This window comes from Lepisosteus platostomus, chromosome 15, assembly GCF_059453375.1.
Source record: "Lepisosteus platostomus isolate fLepPlt1 chromosome 15, fLepPlt1.hap1, whole genome shotgun sequence".
In the NCBI taxonomy this organism is placed as follows: domain Eukaryota; kingdom Metazoa; phylum Chordata; class Actinopteri; order Semionotiformes; family Lepisosteidae; genus Lepisosteus; species Lepisosteus platostomus.
Genome location: NC_142625.1, coordinates 15,136,709 through 15,156,317, shown reverse-complemented (window position 1 = coordinate 15,156,317; position 19,609 = coordinate 15,136,709). Strand labels below are relative to the sequence as shown.

The following is a 19,609-nucleotide window of genomic DNA, read 5'->3' as shown; positions in this document are numbered from 1 at the left end:
GCGGCAAGGTAAACATTTGTTTAGAGGTTTTGGAAGCAAAGCAACCAGGTGATCCAGCGTGTCTGGAGGGCTGGAGCAGGCAATCGCTCTCCAGAGTGCTGGAATTGATTCCTGATTAGCTGCTCCCTTAAAAGAGTGAATCCTGACCTGTGGTACACAGGCCCTATACGGATATGTGAAAGCTGTACCACTGGTATGAAGGACAAGTTATCAGCTGATGACTGCTCTCTTCCTTCTTGAAAATGTGGTGTTAGAACTGGAAAAGGCTGAAAATCACATCTTTAGAGAACAGGGTTTCTGGTTTGTATCTCATCTGTGCTGTTTTTTTTAATTAATTGAACTAATTTCTCGATCAGTAGGCTCTCTTCCTTCTTGAAAATGTGGTGTTAGAACTGGAAAAGGCTGAAAAATCACATCTTTAGAACTGGAAAAGGCTTAGAACAGGGTTTCTGGTTTGTATCTCAGCTGTGCTGTTTTTTTTAATTAATTGAACTAATTTCTTGATCAGTAGGCCCTCTTCCTTTTTGAAAATGTAGTGTTAGAACTGGAAAAGGCTGAAAATCACATCTTTAGAGAACAGGGTTTCTGGTTTGTATCTCAGCTGTGCTGTTTTTTTTTTAATTAATTGAACAACTTTTTCGATCAGTAGGATGTATATTTTCCAACTCTCTAAATCCTGAAGTGTTCGACAGAGTTAGAAAACTGGCAGGGTGATGCAGCTCCAGAACCGGAGTGTTCCACCACTCGTTTAAGTAACCCGTTTATCTTTAAACGCTGTGCCTCACTATTTTCCTACAGTAGCTGCTGCAAATTTCAAACACGCTGAAAAGGAGCAAGTAAACAGCATGGCCCAATGATCCACAGAAGAAATCACAGGAGTTTCCAGGCAACTCCAGCCTGTGGAGTGTGGAGAGTGAGGAACAGATCTGACCACCACAAAAAGGTAGGATTTGGTTAAGAGCCATTTAGATTATTAGCACAGAACATACATTGTTTTGCCAAATGTTACTGTAAAGATCTATGTTGGACATATATGGATCTGTGTACTAGAGTTTTCTATAGCATTAAATTACCATTGTGTAGTTTCTTTAAATATATTGTACTCGCATTTTGTGTGCTATTTATGTCTGCAGCATAGTAATATTCTGTACCTGGAAGTCACTAGTTCAGCCCAGCTGTTAATGATTTTTAAGGGAAAAGCTGCATCTCAACTCCACTACAATTTAAGTGCTGCCTACAACTCTGTAGGTGTAAAGAGGTAATAAAATAGTCACCATTACCAGAATTTGCATGGCCAAAATTGTATTGTGGTCTAAAGTGTTAAATTTGAAGTTTACAGCAAATATTTTATAATGCTATTAGATATGATATTATTGATTATTAATAGAAATGATATTATTCACATCCAGCTGAAGACAGAAAGCATTGGCAACAGTGTTACTAATTTATTTATGATATCAAAAATTAACTCCTATATATATACTGCAAGCATATTGATTATTATTATATTAATCATTGTTTATTCCCACAAGCTGTAATTCTAGGCAAATAAACTAAACACAAGAGTTGCCAATACCAAACATTAGCATACATAATTGATCAGGAATATCAGAACTTGCTAGGATGAAATTTGCTACAAACAAACTATCCTACAATGAATACTTATATACAACATTGTTTCAAATGAAAGGGTGCCAAAGGGTGTCAGAGCTGATTTTTTTCTCAATCCTGAGTTAATAAATTACATAACAGCAATGAAAATGTAAATTCTATTTCTTTCTGGCAAACCCACAGTACAGTGAACACCACAGAACAGTATTGCACAACTACATAAGAAAAACAGTTATAAACTAAAAGAAAACATTTGGTTCATATACAGTAGTGTGCTTAATTATCCATCCATTTTCTAAGTACGTTTGCTGGGGGCACTGGAACCTAACCCAGCAAGCAACAGGCTCAGGTGCTGGGAGAAAGAAAGCCCGAGTTTTGATTTCAGCAACAAGGTTGATAACGTAGTTGAGAGACATTTCACTTCCCAAATAGTCTCCACCTGTATCCTCAAGGGGTTTGTGTTTCACTCTTAATCCCAAAGAAGTCCACTGGGTTGATTGTGCAGTTATGCTCCAGAGTCACAGTCTATTTAGGTTTTCATTCCTCCTGCAGTGATTCCACTGAGCTAACCTTTAGTTTCATGGTTGTAGTTTTACACAGTCTTCAGCTGTTGTTATTGTTGATGAAGACCTATAAAACCTGTTGGACTGTGGGCCTAGGCATATCACACAGGTCGGAGAAACACTCCATGTCACATAATCATTTAACATTGTTTAACCATTCAGAGTATTTCTGAATAGATCGTTTTAAGAGATTTATATGAACGTTTACAAATTCATTGTGTTGTTTTCCTCATGAAAGATGACAGATCTGAGATCTGGCGCCGTGGTCAGTGTTGCATGAGATTGGTGGGAGACATGAGCTCAAACAACAGAGGCCTGAGAAATAAGATTCCTGAGGTCAATGAAGGAGGAGAGAGCAGCAACTGACTTGAAACGGAGGTATGTAAAAGAAATTCAGGCAGATGAAACAGTGGGTGGGAGGAAAAAATATCTGGCAAAGAAACTTGGTACTGGACTGCAATTTGTAGGGATCATGGTGACACTGCTGCTTCAAAGGGCTGGGGACCTGGGTTCAATTCCTGGGGTGCTGTCTGGGTGGAGTTTGCATGTTCTCCTTTGGTTCACTTGGGTTTCCTGACAGGTGTTCTGGTTTCCTTCCATAGCCTGGAGACATCCTGTTCCATGAATTGGCTTCTGGCAAAACTGGCTCCGGTGTGAGTGTGTGTGCATTTGTGTCTGTGTGTGCCCTACAATAGACTGGGGTCCATCCAAGATGTATCCTGCTTTGCACCTGTAGATTGCTGGCACGACCTCCGGCTCCCCTGTGATCTTGTATTGTATAAAACAATCAGTAAAAGGATAGATTTATGATTAGCAGTTTGCTAGCCGTATATATACAGCATTTAAAAGTTTAGGTTAAACAGAACAGTTTCCCCTTTTTTTAAAATAAACACTTCACATCCCCAAAAGTGACAAGTTGCCGTTGACTCAAGAGGAAGTACTGAACTGGGTTTATTTTAATCTGCGGTGATGCAACTGATTCCCTCTTAGAATCTTGATTTTTCTGTTCCCAGGGCTTGTGTGTACAGCACATGTCCTACGCAGTAATACACGGCATACACTGTAATTCTCTGCGAGAAAGAAGGTTTTCCAAGACTGGTGTGAAACCCCCTTAAAACCTGTTCAGGACAATTCCTCTGTAAATGTTGATTATGTTTAACTGTTAATGAAAGCAGGCCAATCTAATCACAAAAATTTATTTTTTCATAGTGCAAAGCAAGGAAGTGCATACAAGTTGTTTTACTCAAGCATACAACTCTTAGAGAAAGATTTCATTTTCTTTGTCTGCAATCCTTTAGCTGCAATTCAGACAAACTGGTAAAAAATACTTCTACAAATATTTGGCAAAAGCATCTAGTATCTCCATTAATCATAGCTTTTCAATATTACCTGAAATAGTTTTCAACATAGACACATTTCAAAACTTTTTAAAGAAAGAAATACATTTATAAAGTGCATCATTAATTAAACATAAGGCATTAAGTTGATCTCAGGAAAATCATAGTGTGTTATATTGGATTACAATCTCTTATTTAAATCTGTGCCTTTTAAATTAGATTTTGTCCAAGGTAAGAGAAGTGCTTCCGCAGCCTAAGAGTTGTTATTGTAGTACACAAGCTGACGTTTGCAATTTCCACCAAACCAGTCAGACAGGACTTAAAATATATTAACAGTAAAACTGCAAAAATAGCTTTACTAACAAATACATTCCGAGATCATGACTAGAAAAGCAAAATAGCTAGTGTACTTGAATCAACTTAATGCTGACAATCATTCCTCTTCAGACAAACCTAACTTGAACGTTTTCTCAATACTTCATGTGAAGTGTACACAACCCAAGGACCCCAAGAGTTAGGTACCACTATGTTCAGACTAATCCAGTAACATTGATTTCATGTTGATATACATGACAATTTGTCCAAAGTAAAAAAAAAACTGTCAAAAATACCCAATAATGCAATAATAATTTGTTCTAACTGGAACAAAACAACAACAAAAAGCAATGAGAGTTTTGGCTTTTTACAGGAGGGGATGAACTGGGGAAGATGTTCCTCCTTCAGTTGAAATCTCGGTTTGTGAGCACAATGGGTGCGATCAGGGTCCACACGTACAGAAGCAGGCAGATCCAGCTGGATGTGATCTTGACCCAGACCGATGGCCATGTGCTGCTCATTGTGGTGTAGTCCGCATTCGGGCTGGAGAGAGGACACAGGACGTGCGTTGTAAGACGGAATGTCTTGAGACCATATTCCCACAGACATTTCCACCACCCAGACTTCACAGTGCTTTGAAAAATGAAAGTCTTGCTGCTTCCAGGAACTCAAAGCATTCTGTGAATCGTATACAGTTAGATATCTAAGTGCTATCTAACCTAAATCTGATTCCCCTGATTTTCCAGCGGTACTGATAATCCCCACTTGCTCCAAGACAGCCATAGCAGCCATATCACCCTACAACTCACAACGGGCAGCCCACTGGAGCTCAGCAGGTGTCCTCCTGGGAAAGCTACAGTTGCTGCTGGAAGAAGTGTTAGTGGGGCCAGCAGGGGGCGCTCACCCTGCGGTCTGTGTGGGTCCTAATGCCCCAGTATAGTGGCGGGGACACTACACTGTAAAAGGGCGCCGTCCTTCAGGTGACACGTAAAACCAAGGTCCTGACTGTCTGAGGTCATTAAAAATCCCATGGCGTCTCTTGAAAACAGCAGGGGTGTTACTTGGGTTTTGGCCAAAGTTCCCCCTGGCTTTACTAATCATGGCCTCCTAATAATCCTCATCTATGAATTGCCTTCATCACTCTGTTCTCCTCCCCACTAATAGCTGGTGTGTGTTGAGTATACTGGCGCACTATGGCTGCCGTCGCATCTTCCAGGTGGGGCTGCACATTGGTGGTGGTGGAGGAGAGTCCCCATTACCTGTAAAGCGCTTTGAGTGGAGTGTCCAGAAAAGCGCTATATAAGTGTAAGCAATTATTATTAAGACCTGGGCCCTTGAACATTACTGTGGCCAGATATAACTGCACCCCTTGTTCACCCACTAACACAGCCCTGACGTGAACCAACGGACGCTGACACTTAAAACTCTTGCAAGGCAAAAAAAACAACCCTGAACAGAAGTAACATAATATGGCAAATGTTTTCTGAACATAGTAAATCCTACGGGTACGTGCCGCTGTGAAAGCGGTCAATGTCCATTAAGGTACCGATTCAGTTTGCCGAAAAATGCCTCCACGCATCAGGGCACAATTCTAGCCAAGACGAGAGTGAGGACGTGGTTGGAGAAGGCGATGGTGGTGACTGAAAATAACGCAGATCTCAGATTGCAGTCCCACAGGTTGCCCGGCCTTCGCTGCCTTCTTGTGTCACTTACTGTAATTTGTCAGCTTTATCTTTAGTTTGGCAGCCAGCTGGAAGGCCGTTAAAATTCGAACAGGCGGAAAAAAAATGACCCCGCTCCCGATTTTGAGCTCGAAGGCTTCAAAGTCGCCAATAATCACGATAATCAAGGCAGGCGAGGATGAGACAACCAAAGATCATATACATCTCAATCAAAATATTTTTTCACTGAAAGTGTAGCATCAACCAGAAAGGTAGGAGCACAAGGGAGGAGGGGGGCAGTTTTGAAGTGCTGTTGCTTTAGATGGATCTGTGTGACCTTTGTATAATCTTGCTTGATGAAAAGGAAACGAGGAACATGTTGGCACAGGCTAAAAATCACATTTACTAGAAGCTTTCTGATGGGTAAGGAAGCGTTTCCATGGTTTCCCACAAGATACTGACCTGTACCAGTTGGTGAGCGTCATCATGATGTACAGGGAGGCCAGGAAGAGCATGAAATGGAAGAAGGAGTAGCTGTACTGGACCGAGTCCTTCTCGTTGTCCTCCACGCGTCTCGGCCCCTCGCCGTCCTCCGCGTCCCCGGGGCTGCCGGCCGAGGTGTCGTCCAGCATGACCGAGTCCCTGGAGGACAGCGTCAGCTTGTTCACCTGGGTGGTGCTGGACGAGCGAATGCTGCAGGGGACGCAAGAGAACAGAGGGTTCGTGAGGCGCTACGGTACAGGATGGCCGCTGTGGGCCCGGGACGAAGAAGACTTCATACGGCTCCGGCGGCTCAGCTGCGACGCGGCTTGGTGCGTTTTAGGAAACACCCAGGACAAGGAATGGCAAGTAACATCAGATGGTTCCAGCACATCCTGCCAAGATGGAGTGCTTTTGTCCCTCGGTCTTTCCAATTCTGAATTTAACGTAAACTACTTTTATTAAAAACCCTGGCATAAATGTTAAATGTTGGCCAGGGACAGCACAGCATGTCTTCAGTAAGGTACAGGGAGAGACGCATCCTCTGTCAGTATTGCATGATAACCCCACCCCTGATACTTCCTTTGGCAGAGGTGCTGCGTGACATTTGAAGATTAAAAATTGTTGAATGTTAATGTTGAAACAGATGGGACCTCGAGGTTCCAAACACTACTCAAGGACGGTGCTCAAATACAAGACATTTGTAGGGATTTTCCAGGTCACTGTACCGCCTTGATACCACCCATCGTAAGAATTCCTCAGCTCTCTTCTCCTGTCTTCAGATTACTGTCTTTTTTGTTCCTCATAATCATAATGCTACAACCCTGCTGAGTGTAGCTCATTTGTAATGTTTTCATGTTTTTATATTGATAGTTATTTTCTTTTCACTTCCAGTGCTCACTTTCAGTTTGTTGATCAATATGCAATATGTCAAGCATGGGAATATCAGCCAGGACATGTCCTGAAGAGAACCTGTTCAGAAAATATATACATGGTGCTAAACAGCTAGTTAGAGGGGAAAAGACTCCGTAACGTAGACTTCATTCTAAGTCTAATAATTCAAAAACATAATTCATAAACAAGAAGTAAGATGTTAAATTACAGAAACATACAGAGGATATGAGCTTGTCTTTTAATAGACCACTGCTATTAATGCCCTGCTGGTTTGAGGTTTCTGACGCATGTGTGCAGATACCAACCTGGAGTACAGGATGCAAAGGATGAAGATGGCCAATCCCACAATGCTCTGCGTGTCCCACCTCTGCAGGGAGGGGTTAGGTTCGACCACAACCTCGGTAGGGATCACCTGGGTCTGATTCAGGGGAGCCAACGTCGAGGCTGTGATCTTCTCTAAAATGCTAGGGTTGCATTTGCGATCTAGGGGTGACAGGAAAGAGGAATTAGACATCAAGAGGTTGGAGGGGTCTTCTTCCCTAAACACTCACCTCCTGTCACCTGGTAGGGCACACAATTGCAAACAAAAAAGATCTTCCCCCTTATGTTACAGCTCAAGTGGGTCTTTAACTTAAAGTTCAAGACGTGAACATTAAAGCAGGCATAGAAAGGAAGGCATTGATGAAGTTATACTACTCTGACTAGGTATGATACACCTGGACAAAAAACTTGGCAACAGCATCCAGTATAGTCTGTTTGGAAACCCAGGATGTTGTTTAGACTCTCTGTAAGAAAAATCTTTGACTGATCTTCCAAATTGGCTTACTTCTGAACACATTTAAAAAGGCCACGTTTAACTAGACTAATTGAAACTTTTATTCACACACATACAGAAAATGTGATTTGGGTTGATTGTTTTCTCTTACTCCATGTTTGTTCACAAAGTCAAAGGACTTCCCAAACCTACATGGCTCTTGCAGTCGGCTCTTAACTCGCTTTCAGTAGTGTTAAGTAATCTAGAGTACCAACCCCCCCTTCGGCATGGGACGGAAGAAGATCGTACCTGGCTCGTTTGTCATGGCTGACCAGGTGAGGTACATCATGTAGAGGGTTATGATGGAGGACTGCAGCAGGCCGGACTGAGGCTGGGCTTCCTTGAGATGCGCAGAGGGAATTTGTACATCAGATTAAGGCTCAGTGGAGGAAATAAAAGCCAACAGAAGCCACTCAAACAATAATCTGTAGAGGCACAGCCCTGAACAATACTCAAATGCTATAGATTAGCTGCTGTAAAGACACTGCTCTTGGAAATCAGGGCCACAGCAGAGCTCAGAAGACAGCCAAGACATGAAAGAGTACTGAGAGGCCCACACACAAGTGACGCATCTTCTAGCAATCTGCCAACAGGCCCTAAGGCTGGGAAAATGTATTTCTTTAACTCTCCAAGATCGTTTTCAACAATGTAGCATCTTAATAGCATTCTGGCGGGCAGTCCATTTTTTTAAAAGCCCTCCGGTCCTCTCTATTGTTTGTGTTCTGCTGCTTGGTCAGCTGGTTTCCTTTGTGTTAATGTATTGACTGCACGCCCAGGCAGTCACAAGACATTTCCTCTGTCAGACTCGGCGCCCGGAGTCTAATACATTTAGAAACTAATCTCTTCAAAACGGATTTGACATACGCTTCGAACCGACGGCTTCTTCGAATTCTGAAATGCATTCCTACCCTGTTACGATGGGACTGACGTTTTCTCGAGTGATTAAGAATTGCAAATTTGGTGGATCTAACCAGGAACATAACCTCTCAATGCAGTTGTGCGACTTCAGACAGGAAACGCACAGGACTGTTCTCAAGACATTATGTTAATCCCAGTGTATGTGACCAGCCTGAAGCCAGTATAGTCAGGACTGGTTAGATAAAAAAATAAATAAACCTGTCCTTGTGTCAAACCAGAGTTTGATTAATTAATTAATTGTTATTGCTAAAAATATATATAGAAAATACCAGTTACTGGCATTTCTAGATATCAATATTTATATAGGCTGTTATTTGAAGTAAAATACAAGCCTCAGTTTCTAATCACTGTAAAAAGTTGATTGAAGGCATTTTAAAAATACAATCTCTGTATATAACTGGTATAGGGACAGAGATATATGATTATAATTCATTTTAATCCATGTAGTGAAGTTAATATGATCTTATTTTCATACAGGCACATATTCGTCTAAAGACGACAGAAAAGGCTTTGGGAAATAAAAAAAAAACTGATTTTGTACGAACTAGAAACTAGAACAGCAGGAACGCTCTCCTCTTGGGGAAGGAAGCTGAACTTGCCTGTACTTTGGGCAGGACAGACACAACAGAGGCCCCAATGCAGAGAAGCATGTTGAAGCTGATGAAGAACTTGTTCAGCGCACAGTCCTCGGGGTGAGTGTAGAAGACGTAGAACAGAACAACAGCAATCAGGGACAAGACGTAGTTCAAGCCAGTGACTGACAGCAGGGCTGAAAAATAAGCAGCAAAATGTCTAGAACAAGTCTGGGCAATAAAAAGCAATTTACTGCAAACAGAGTGTAAATGAACTCGTTCTGCCATTGAAAAGACGTGTCAATAACTTAACTGAAGTGGTGCCCAATAGGGTTTGCTCAGCTGCTTATGATGGGTGTTAAGTTGTGTTTCATATGCTTTAGCAGATTTTCTACAGTACATTCAATGAAACATGAAGTAAAGAGCTTGAATTTTTATGATAAAAGAGGCACAGGAACATTCATTGACCATTGATTGCAATTCTTATAAAAATAAGTCAAAGGATCCAGAAAGCGTGTATTTTTCTCATATAATTGTTTTGGGGCTGAAAAGATACATAATCTGTGACTTAAACAAACACCCCTCTCCCTCCATTCGTCTGTTACACTGACAGTTTACTGTCCTTTAGATCCAATGAGGGACAAAAAAAAACATTTAAAAAAATGTGACTAGCACCTATTTTAAGTGTATTTTTTTTTGTATTGGGGTTAAAGAAGCATAAATGGTTTTTGCATCGCTAAGCCACTCGTGAAACCAAATTAGGTCTGCCCGCCGCCCTCCGTGCCGAGCCACAAACACAGTGCGTGGCTACAGTTAGCACCAGCCTCTTGCTGAGGGCGTGTCGTACAGCGTAGTGTGCTCAGCTCGGCAGACGCCTACAGAAATCGCACCCAGGGCAGCAGTCTAACCATGCCGCCGTTTCTAGGGCGCCAATGAAAGCTTCTCGTCCAATCACTGGACTTAACGAACAGCCCACTGTTTCATTCTCTGCCATGCTTGTTCCATTGAAAAAATTACAATTGCTAAAAATACCCACAAGAAATCTCAGTAACCTGTAATATTAACATGGTAATAAAACAGAATGCCTAGATTTTAAGCAATTATAAGAAGTGCATTACAGGCATGGCAAAATACCTATCTGCGTTAACTACACTTTAACAGAATGCAACCAACGGTTTCCCCATAAGCTCAGGAATGAGATTGAAGAGGCTACTAATGAGCCTTTGATGTCAGGCGTAGCAACCACTAGCTTCTAGAAATAGAGGCAGTGTGGGGAATAGGGAATAGCTAGAATCTTTAAAAGGGTTCTGACTGGATCTGGACGCGCGGACTTGCGGCAGCCAGGAGATGGAGGGAGGGCTGGGTTATCAAGGCCTCTGGGGTTTAGTTAAAGGCCTCAGTTAAACACAGACCCCCTCACCCTTCAGGGCGAAAAACCCGGCATCACATACCAGCATACCAGCACCGCGAGTTGCCTTCCTCCATCTTCTCCACCCAGGACTCATTCCAAGAGTGGGCGAAGTCCACCAGCAGCACCAGCTGGATCAGAATGAAGCAGAAAGCTCCAGAGGTGCCGACGACAAACCAGGCTGCAGACACAAACCTCAGGTCAGTACGTCGGCACAGGGGGGTCAATTCACCTCTGAACACTGCGACTAGACTACGGTACTGTGAAGCAGAAAACGTTTCGACAGTGGTCTTCCGGCAATGAACGCTGAATGAGAAAAAGACAGTAGTGTGTTCATTTCCAGGAACTCTATTTTTTTAGTTCTTCACATTTACGGCCAGCTCAGTCTACCCCTAGGTTTCAGACCGCAGGGCTCGGTTACATTTGTTCATCCACAGCTAGCTGCTCAAAGGCTAATAATTTCTTAGAGAAACAAGTTCTCATTGACAAAAAGTCTTTTCAAATTGTTAAATTCCAACCTTTAAAGTGGAACTGCAGTCCCAGGCCGGTGATTAAATCTCGGTAACAAAATAAATGAATTGGCTGTATTGGAAAGTTTTACAGATTGTGAATTGAGCACAAGATCAGGAACTTTGTAAAAGTCCTGGACAGTCGACATGTCGACACGAGAGTTTGCAAGAATTGTGATGTAAACCGGCCCTTCCTGCTCACTAGTCACCGTCATGACTAATGTGATGCGATGAATGAGCAGATAAGTACAGTTTGTGCAGCTGGCATGACCTGCATGCGGTTAACAAGTAATATGTGTCAGCAGATCTGTCTTGAAGTCGAAAGCAATATTTCTATTGGAAGCCTGCTTGTTTACAATGTAAAAGGGCCACTTCACATTACCAGATGTTTTGTTGCCTCATGCTGAATTGCAAAATATAGTGCTCTGCATACCTGGAAATTTAGTCTATTTTGTGACGTTAATTGGAGGTTTTACATGTTACTGCGTACATTTTACTTTTACTGTGGTTTGAAATGCACTCATCAGTGCTGATTCTTTCTGACCCCGAAATCTGAAAATAGTTTTGCAGTTGCAACTTACGTTATGAGGCACAAGTGGTCCACAGACACATTTGCTCACTCGACCAACTCGCCTCAGCCTTCACCTACTAACCCACAGCCCCACTTTCCAGAAGAGGAAAGAAGGGTGGGCTTCGTTTTAAACTAAAGGGGTGCCTCGTGTCCTTCGAACACGTACAACCATATCCTGTGGCAGTGCCACACGTATGATTGATACCTTTTAACGTCTTTCCAAATAAACCAGGAAACCAAAGACTAGTGACAAACAGCACTGAGGCCTAAAACAAACTGCAGACTTCCAGCAGCGACCCGACTTACTTCGAGTAAATGACCCCTCTGGAATGTAAAAGGCACCAACTGTTACAGCTATGATGGCAGCGACCTTAAAAAACCAAAACCTGCAGAAAGAAACAGAAATCAAAACCATGTTACTGGTAATAAAAACATACATACAGGAACACGATTCAAACTATCACTCCAGAAGTTGACCTGTCAGTTCACCCGAGGAAGGATTCACATAACTCGACAGCAATAAGTAGATCACTAAACAGATTTTTTTTCAGACCATAAAGCTTGCAAGGAGCAAGTTCCCTTTTTTTGTCCTTTTGATCGCTATTAAAGTAGCACTTTTTTTCCCTCTTTATCTCATTCTTGCCAAGCCAGAATTCTTTGCCCCACCACGGTCTCTGAAAACGTGTCGTAAAATTCCGATGATCAGCGGATGTCGTTTTCCCCCCCAAAAATGAGCCGGCCACACCCGATTTCTGGGAAAAAGCCAAGAGCGGAGACCTACCCGTTGTGCACGGCGGCTCGTGGGTCGCGGCTGTTTTTCACGTTGATCATGAGCAGAGCAAAGGCCAGGAAACAGACGCTCATCCCGAAGCATATTCTGTAGACGGCTTTGTACCCCACAATCACGTCGCAGTTCACAGAGCCGTGGATACCTGGGACCGACGTCCCTGCGCCTCCTTCGCAGAAGCCCGGTATCTGCCGCAGGGAGCGTGGCAGACAGTTAATCACAGAAAGCTACAGCCCGTCCAACAATTTCATGGCCACAAAATCCGATGCTGTATTAGTGCACCATCTTTTACTGAGACTCAAACGGATTGCTTAGAGTAAGCCTTCTGCATGGGATACTAATCATCTATTTTACACATGTGGTTTCCACGTATTTATTCTTTACTACCTAGTGTGCTTTTTTGTCTGCCAAAAATGGTTGTGCTGCAACATGAGGGCTCAGGGAAACAAGTGGAAATAAGGTTCAGGATCTTTCGTGGACGGAACACAGGCGATACATCTTTACACAGAGGAAATGAGGGGATCCAACTCCGGAGTCAAGTGGCTCAAGTTGATGTTCCTTGATTCCACGCATTAACCATCATGGCCTCAAGTACAGCACACCTAACTGCCAGCAAATGTAGGGTACAAAAAACTGAATGCCTCAAAATGAATTCACTTCATAATAAGTACCTGAACCAGCTAATAATTGCTCCGGCCACTAAAAATTGTCAAAAGACAAAACTGCTCAAATCCCTTATAAAAAAACTAATTTAAAAATCATATTTTAGAGTAGAGAAAATTTAATTATACTGTACTAGTGGCGGGGAATTGAATCTGAAATCCCTGCGTGTCTAGAAATTCAGTGAATTCTGATTATTCTAAACATTGCACACAAACTCTGTAGCTTCACAACATCTAGAGAAGCAGAAACAAAACAGCAGCAAATTCTGACCATGTGTGTGAGGGGAAGGAAAATAAGCTCATAAGTCCTATCAGGCGGGTATTTAATCAAACCTTTGAAGGACAATGAAATAAAACCACACTTATCTGCTTGAAATGTACTGCTAGCTTATCACGTCTTCCACATTTCCTCCAGTACTTACAACAGCTGGGTTAGTTCCCCAGCAAGCACATGAAAACCACTGTTACAGTACTGCAGTGTGGGACGCTCAAGGACATCCATTAAAAAAGGGGGTTTCTGTATTTCACATAACGAGCCAGAAACAAAACATAGACTAGACATTTGACCTTGAAAGCATAGGTCCATGTTTTTCTTCTCTCCTGCACCAGAAAACATTTTGTGAAAGAGCCTGAAATTGGTTGTTATTTTACAGAGCATGGGGGAGGTACAGCAGAGGAAGTCTTCAAGCTTCATGGGTCCCTCTTCAATTTTGAGCTTCTGAGACTGACTTGTATCCTTCAGACCCATAAATAGGATTTTTCTCAAAATGACGACAGAAGTATCTTACATCCCTCAAAGACCATGACTTTGTGTCACCCCAAACAATTCAAACTGGTAACACCGGTATTTATTTATTTATTTGCCTTTGTTCAATGAGAGACGGGAAACATACAGTTCCTTGCAAAGCTCTTCAGACCCTTGCACGGTTTTTACGTTTGGGTGCTTTAAAAGTTGCAGTTGCAAAACTTTGAAGTAGTGGTTAATGTTTGTTAGATACAAAACCGATTAAGAGCAACAAAAAAAAGAAAAAAATAAACATAATAAGAAGGAAAACAATGTACAAGTCTTGACTGCATAAGTACTGAAACTCTTTGCTGTGGGTTTTGCAGCTAAATTAATCCAAATGCAAAAAATTACCTTAACCTTATGTCACAATTAGTTGAGTGGCCTCTTTCTGTGTGCTCTTATAGTAGTTCACCTTATTTCAGAATGGATATACCTACTTCTGCAAGGTCCCCCAGTCAGGTAGTGAATTTCAAGCGAAGATTTATCCATGAAAGACTGATTATTTTTAACCACTGGGCGGTGTGGTGGCTCTGTGGCTAAGGATCTGCACCTGTGGCTGGAAGGTTGCCGGTTCGTATCCCGCGGCCGGCAGAGGAATCCTACTCCGTTGGGCCCCTGAGCAAGGAGCTTAGCCCCAACTGCTCCAGGGGCACCGTATAAATGACAGACCCTGAGCTCTGACCCCAAACTTCTCTCCCTGTCTGTGTGTCTCATGGAGAGCAAGTTGGGGTATGTGAAAAGACCAATTCCTAATACAAGAAAGGCCAATAAAGTGATCTGATATGATATGATTAGCAGATTAATTTACCTTTTTGAGCTGCTGCTCAATCCCTGGAGCCAGCATGATGCAGGCCACGATCGTCCCCAGCAGCAGGATGAAAGCATAGATCAGGCGCGTCACTGTGGAGTTCTTACTGTTCGGGCAGCACCTGCACAGCAGGCAAGAGGCACTACTGCACAGGCATGGAATCTGGCAGAGACAGAAAACAAACAACACCCAGGCACTGAGTTATTGGCAACAAACAGCTGCCCTTCAGCTGCGTTCAACAGACGACTGCAATAGAGACACGCTATAGCTCCACAAAACAGTCAACCACTAAGTTTGGCAGCACAATGACGGATGTAATGGACACCAACAGCCATATCACCCTGCAACTCACCACTGGCAGCCCCACTGAAGCTCAGCAGGTGTGAGCCTGGTCGGTACCTGGATGGGAGACCTCCTGGGAAAAACTAAGGATGCTGCTGGAAGAGGTGTTAGTGGGGCCAGCAGGGGGTGTGCACCCTGTGGTCTGTGTGGGTCCTAATGCCCCAGTGTAGTGATGGGGACACTATACTGTAAAAAGGTGCCGTCCTTCGGATGAGACGTAAAACCGAGGTCCCGACTCTCTGAGGAATTAAAAATCCCAGGGCATCTCTCAAACAAAGTAGGGGTGTAACCCCAGCGTCCTAGCCAAATTTCCCATTGGCCCTTATCAATCATGTCCTCCTAATAATCCCCATCTCTGAACTGGCTTCATCACTCTGTTCTCCTCCCCACTGAGAGCTGGTGTGTGGGGAGCGTTCTGGCGCACTATGGCTGCTGTCACATCATCTAGTTGGGGCTGCACACTGGTGGTGGTGGAGGGGAGTCCCCATTACCTGTAAAGCACTTTGAATGGGGCTACATTAAGTGTAAGTAATTATTATAATTATATTATTTACTGAACATTTGCTTGTACCCCCATGGAGACACAGTTTTGTGAATGGGTTCCATCTGTCTGTGTGGCTCAATATTCTGCTGCACTTGGTGTGCTATACTTCTGGAGTGCTACAGTGCTATACTTTTGGAGTGCATGAGTGTTTTCAGGGTTTTATCTTATCAATTAGTTATTTAATCAGGAGACTATGTGCATTTCACAAGTCTTCTCACTGACTATTCAAGGGTACCAATTAAACATGCAGGACAGAGGCTCTCCAAGACTATATCTGCAGGCCTTGTCTTAGGTTAATCTCAGATCCAACATTTGTAACCTACTAACTTGTCTTCACATGTTCTGTTGCTTCATATCAACTTTGGACAACTGTCTTTTATTTTTTGCTCTCTTAAATATGCAACACTTCCAGCAAAATCAAATGTCTTTACTGACGAATGCCATGTCCATTTTACATCGAGAACCAAGCATTCCTTAGACCACACTTCTCAATGAGTCAGTCTAGGACAGTCCATACCAAACCCTGTGACTGGTATATTCGAACTGTTCCCAATTAGTCTGTGCACAGAGATAGACAACAGTGAAAACGTTCACACAGGCTTTTTAAAAAGACCTGGTAATATTTATTCTTCAACAGAAGATTCGGGCTTCATCTCAAAACATGCTAAGATTTTCCTTTTCCTTCTATGACAAATACTATTATAAATACTCCTTTACAAAAACAGTAAAACTGAAAGACAGGTTAGAATATTGCTTGTATGTCTGAAATGTATCTCTAAAGTACCAGTTTTCAGTGAGGACGTGGAATTCACAACTGAATCCTACAGCTTTAAGATGTCTGCAGTGATCAGGTGCCTATCCAGACTGTAAACCACTTACAAACTCCTGGCAGACAGGCAAGGTCAGACTAGATCTGCAAAGACAGTTAATCAGTGCCAGGTTAACTTATCTGGAAATTAGAGTCCCTGCAACTATCACATATTTACAGCCTACATCTTCCTGGAGACACTCGAGAGACTTGATAAAGACCCTGGCAACACAAAAACTCTTTTTTAATTTCTGTATTTAAATCCCTTACAGATCCATCAATTAATTCAGCCTTTTGTGAACAGTAACCATTTGTCTATGGCATGCTGAGAAACACAGACATTAAAGATCAAAGTTATATTTTTAGAACAGCGCAATTAGTTTAATTCGTCTACCTAGATCTTTTTTTCCAGACTATTAAGAACAGACACACCAATAAAGCCAAAGTGTGTTAAGTCACAAGTATTATGCTATTGGAGATTATGTTTGAGGGAAGGTTAGAGAATGTTGCCTTGGAAGCAGCACAGGAAATTCAAAATAATTTAGATGAAGCCTGAGCAGACACCTGGTAGAAGGCATTTACTACAGACATGTGCAGATATATAAATACATAGCAAAAACAAACTATAAATACAAAATAACAAACACTAAAATCGAAGAGACTACTTATGAAAAAGACCTTGGTCGACACATTTATATCCTTAATAAAAAAGACAAAATGTTAAGACATACAGTCTAGAGTGTATAATTTAAATTGAGGGATGTTAAAATTGAAAGTCCTATATTAATAAAGCCTCAAAACAAGGACGCAAAAGGAAACTATACTTGGAAGTGCACTTAAAATTGAGAACAGGAGGCAGTTCTTTACACAAACGGTTGTGGGAGTGTGGAACAAGCTACCCGTTTATGTTGCTGAACCCTGGGATCTTTCTAGAAACAGCTGGATGAGACCTTTGGATCATGTAGTTACCAACACGGTGGTGAAATTGATGTGCTAGCCTCTCCTCATTTGTAACTATCCAAAATAGTTTTGACCATGGTGCTGGTTTTAAGCACATGAGCCCTGATTATTTAAATGCAGCATCGCAAACTCATCCCCTGAAGTCAAGAAGACACTGCACAGACAATAGCAATCACATACTTAACACTCATTTTCTCCAAGTTATATCACTTTGCAGTTTGTAACTTTTGCACTGTGTAAACCTATCGCTGAACAGTAACATAACTCATGTTAGGGAAAGAAACCCGATAAATAATAAACAGGAAAACCCAGTCAAAAACAAAATACGTTTTGAGAATCAATCCCATCTGTCAAAGTTCTAGGCTACATTCACACAGCACTGGCGTTCAACCAGCGTTGAAGAAATCCTGAACTCATCTTTCGGTGTGCAATGCAGAAAGCGAATTTTCTGTGGTTTCAATCCCTGAAGGCCGGCAATACACACGCTTCCCTCATCTAAGCAAGCTACTGTATTTAAAATCCTCACCCTTTCCCTCTCACAGCATTTTAACAAAGAGGCCAGTTCTCTATGCTGGCCTGGTAGGGCATTTTTGTGCAGTGAAACGGAGGTGTATGATGTACATTACGTAATTATAGTAATAGGGTAAAGTACTAATTAATAATAATGATAGTTAAACAGTCAATCTAAACCACAAACTATTAAAAATGTGATGGATTGTGATAATTTGGTAAGGGACAGGGACACTACACCTGTACACAGCACTGGTTTTGGAATGGAATGGTGTTAATTTAGTGACTAACGCATCAGGGCTCACTGACTTGTGCTCTTTGTTGATGTGCCAAGCGAAAATGTTAACAGTAACAACGGTAATAGACAGATACTGTAGGGTGTTTTCCATTAGGGATCGTTTCGCCATTCCGTAATACGGTTTCACACAGGAGCTCTCGCTACGGGGGGCATGCGAGCTCCCCTTGTCAACATGTCGATTTATGTCCATATTGCGACCAGTTTTGTTTTTTTTTTTTACGAAATGAAAGCCGTCCCACTCCATAGTATGGCTTCCAACTGCAACTGTGGTGGTTGTTCATTGCGCATAAAGAAAATAGCATAACTTCGGCCGGGTTTCCCTGCTCAATTAGCGAGACCCTGCGGGGTTGTCTGAAGTACGAGTGGTCCTCCCTTGGTCAACTCCAGCCGTTTACTCGTTCACAGCAAAACAGGAAGTTTTCGGCTCCGGGCGAAAACACGCTCACGAACAGTTGTTAACACACCTCGGCAGACAAACGCTCCTGGAGGTCTGTAGGACACCACGTTGACCACAACTGGTTACAACTACCGAGAGTCCCGCCGTTTGCTCTTCTAGTAGCTGCTGCTGGTTAAGTTTCGGTTTTAACCCACTTTTCTTTTAGCGTTTGGTAGAGGAAATAAAAACACGCACGACTCCATTTTAAAATCCCCGGAATGGACGACTTGAGTGCCGACCAGCTGTCCATGTACGTATATAAAACTGAACCGAGTACATTTTGCACCAGATTCAAGAAAACGCTGCTCGTCGACACCGGACCCAAGACACGTCCGGACCTGCGGTACCGGGGGCAGTGACCCATGTGGGCCGGCTCCGATACACACATAGCAACGTTAACGCGCTTTATATCGTTGTCCATAACGCACCCCAGTCAGAACCAGCTCAGTGCATTCATCATGTGTGTTTTTTATATATATATGATGTTTTACTACCGTGCCTTAGTCGTACAAGGTCCCATGACTGCGTGAAACTCATTTATTTGTTCAGTAACAAATGATTAGCCGATAAATATGTTATGGCACCTGCGAAAACAGTTAAGATCTTGATTCAGTTCACGATTTGGAAAAAACAAAGTGATACAAAGTCTCCCCTTACCCAGCTCGCTACAGAGCAGGCCCCTAGGACGGCTCCCATCGCCTCTCCCTCAGAGAAAGATCAGACACTTCCAAAACACCCTCGTCCGTTCCTCCTTTTTCGTCCCGCCGGCAACTTCTGGTCTCTTGTCTCCAGCCTTGCCTCTTTGAACAGGCCCGAAACCTAGTCTCCGATCTCCCCCCCTCGGTACTCTAGGAACTGCGACCCCGTAATTTCCGACAGCTCCACTTGTAACGCCGCCCCAGTCAGGCCAAGCCGTCCGCAAGTTCAGCACCGCCTTGCTGTCCTGGAGGCGACCGCGGTTACGTCACAGGGGGTGATGTCATAGCTGCGCCTGAAGCGCAGTTTTACTCTATT

General features: G+C 42.8%; 1 protein-coding gene across 1 annotated transcript; it reads right to left on the bottom strand.

Annotated features, from left to right (window-relative positions):
• Nucleotides 1–3,356: 3,356 nt before the first annotated feature.
• On the bottom strand, nt 3,357–19,539 carry LOC148648056 (serine incorporator 1-like). The gene is made up of 10 exons (XM_088607981.1): nt 19,253–19,539; nt 14,698–14,859; nt 12,435–12,628; nt 11,960–12,039; nt 10,617–10,754; nt 9,189–9,362; nt 7,925–8,011; nt 7,167–7,344; nt 5,950–6,180; nt 3,357–4,369 (listed from the first exon to the last, which is right to left on the bottom strand). The coding sequence occupies exons 1-10, from the start codon at nt 19,289–19,291 to the stop codon at nt 4,231–4,233; spliced, it is 1,422 nt and encodes a 473-aa protein (XP_088464107.1). The 5' UTR covers nt 19,292–19,539; the 3' UTR covers nt 3,357–4,230.
• Between the last annotated feature and the right edge of the window lie 70 nt (nt 19,540–19,609).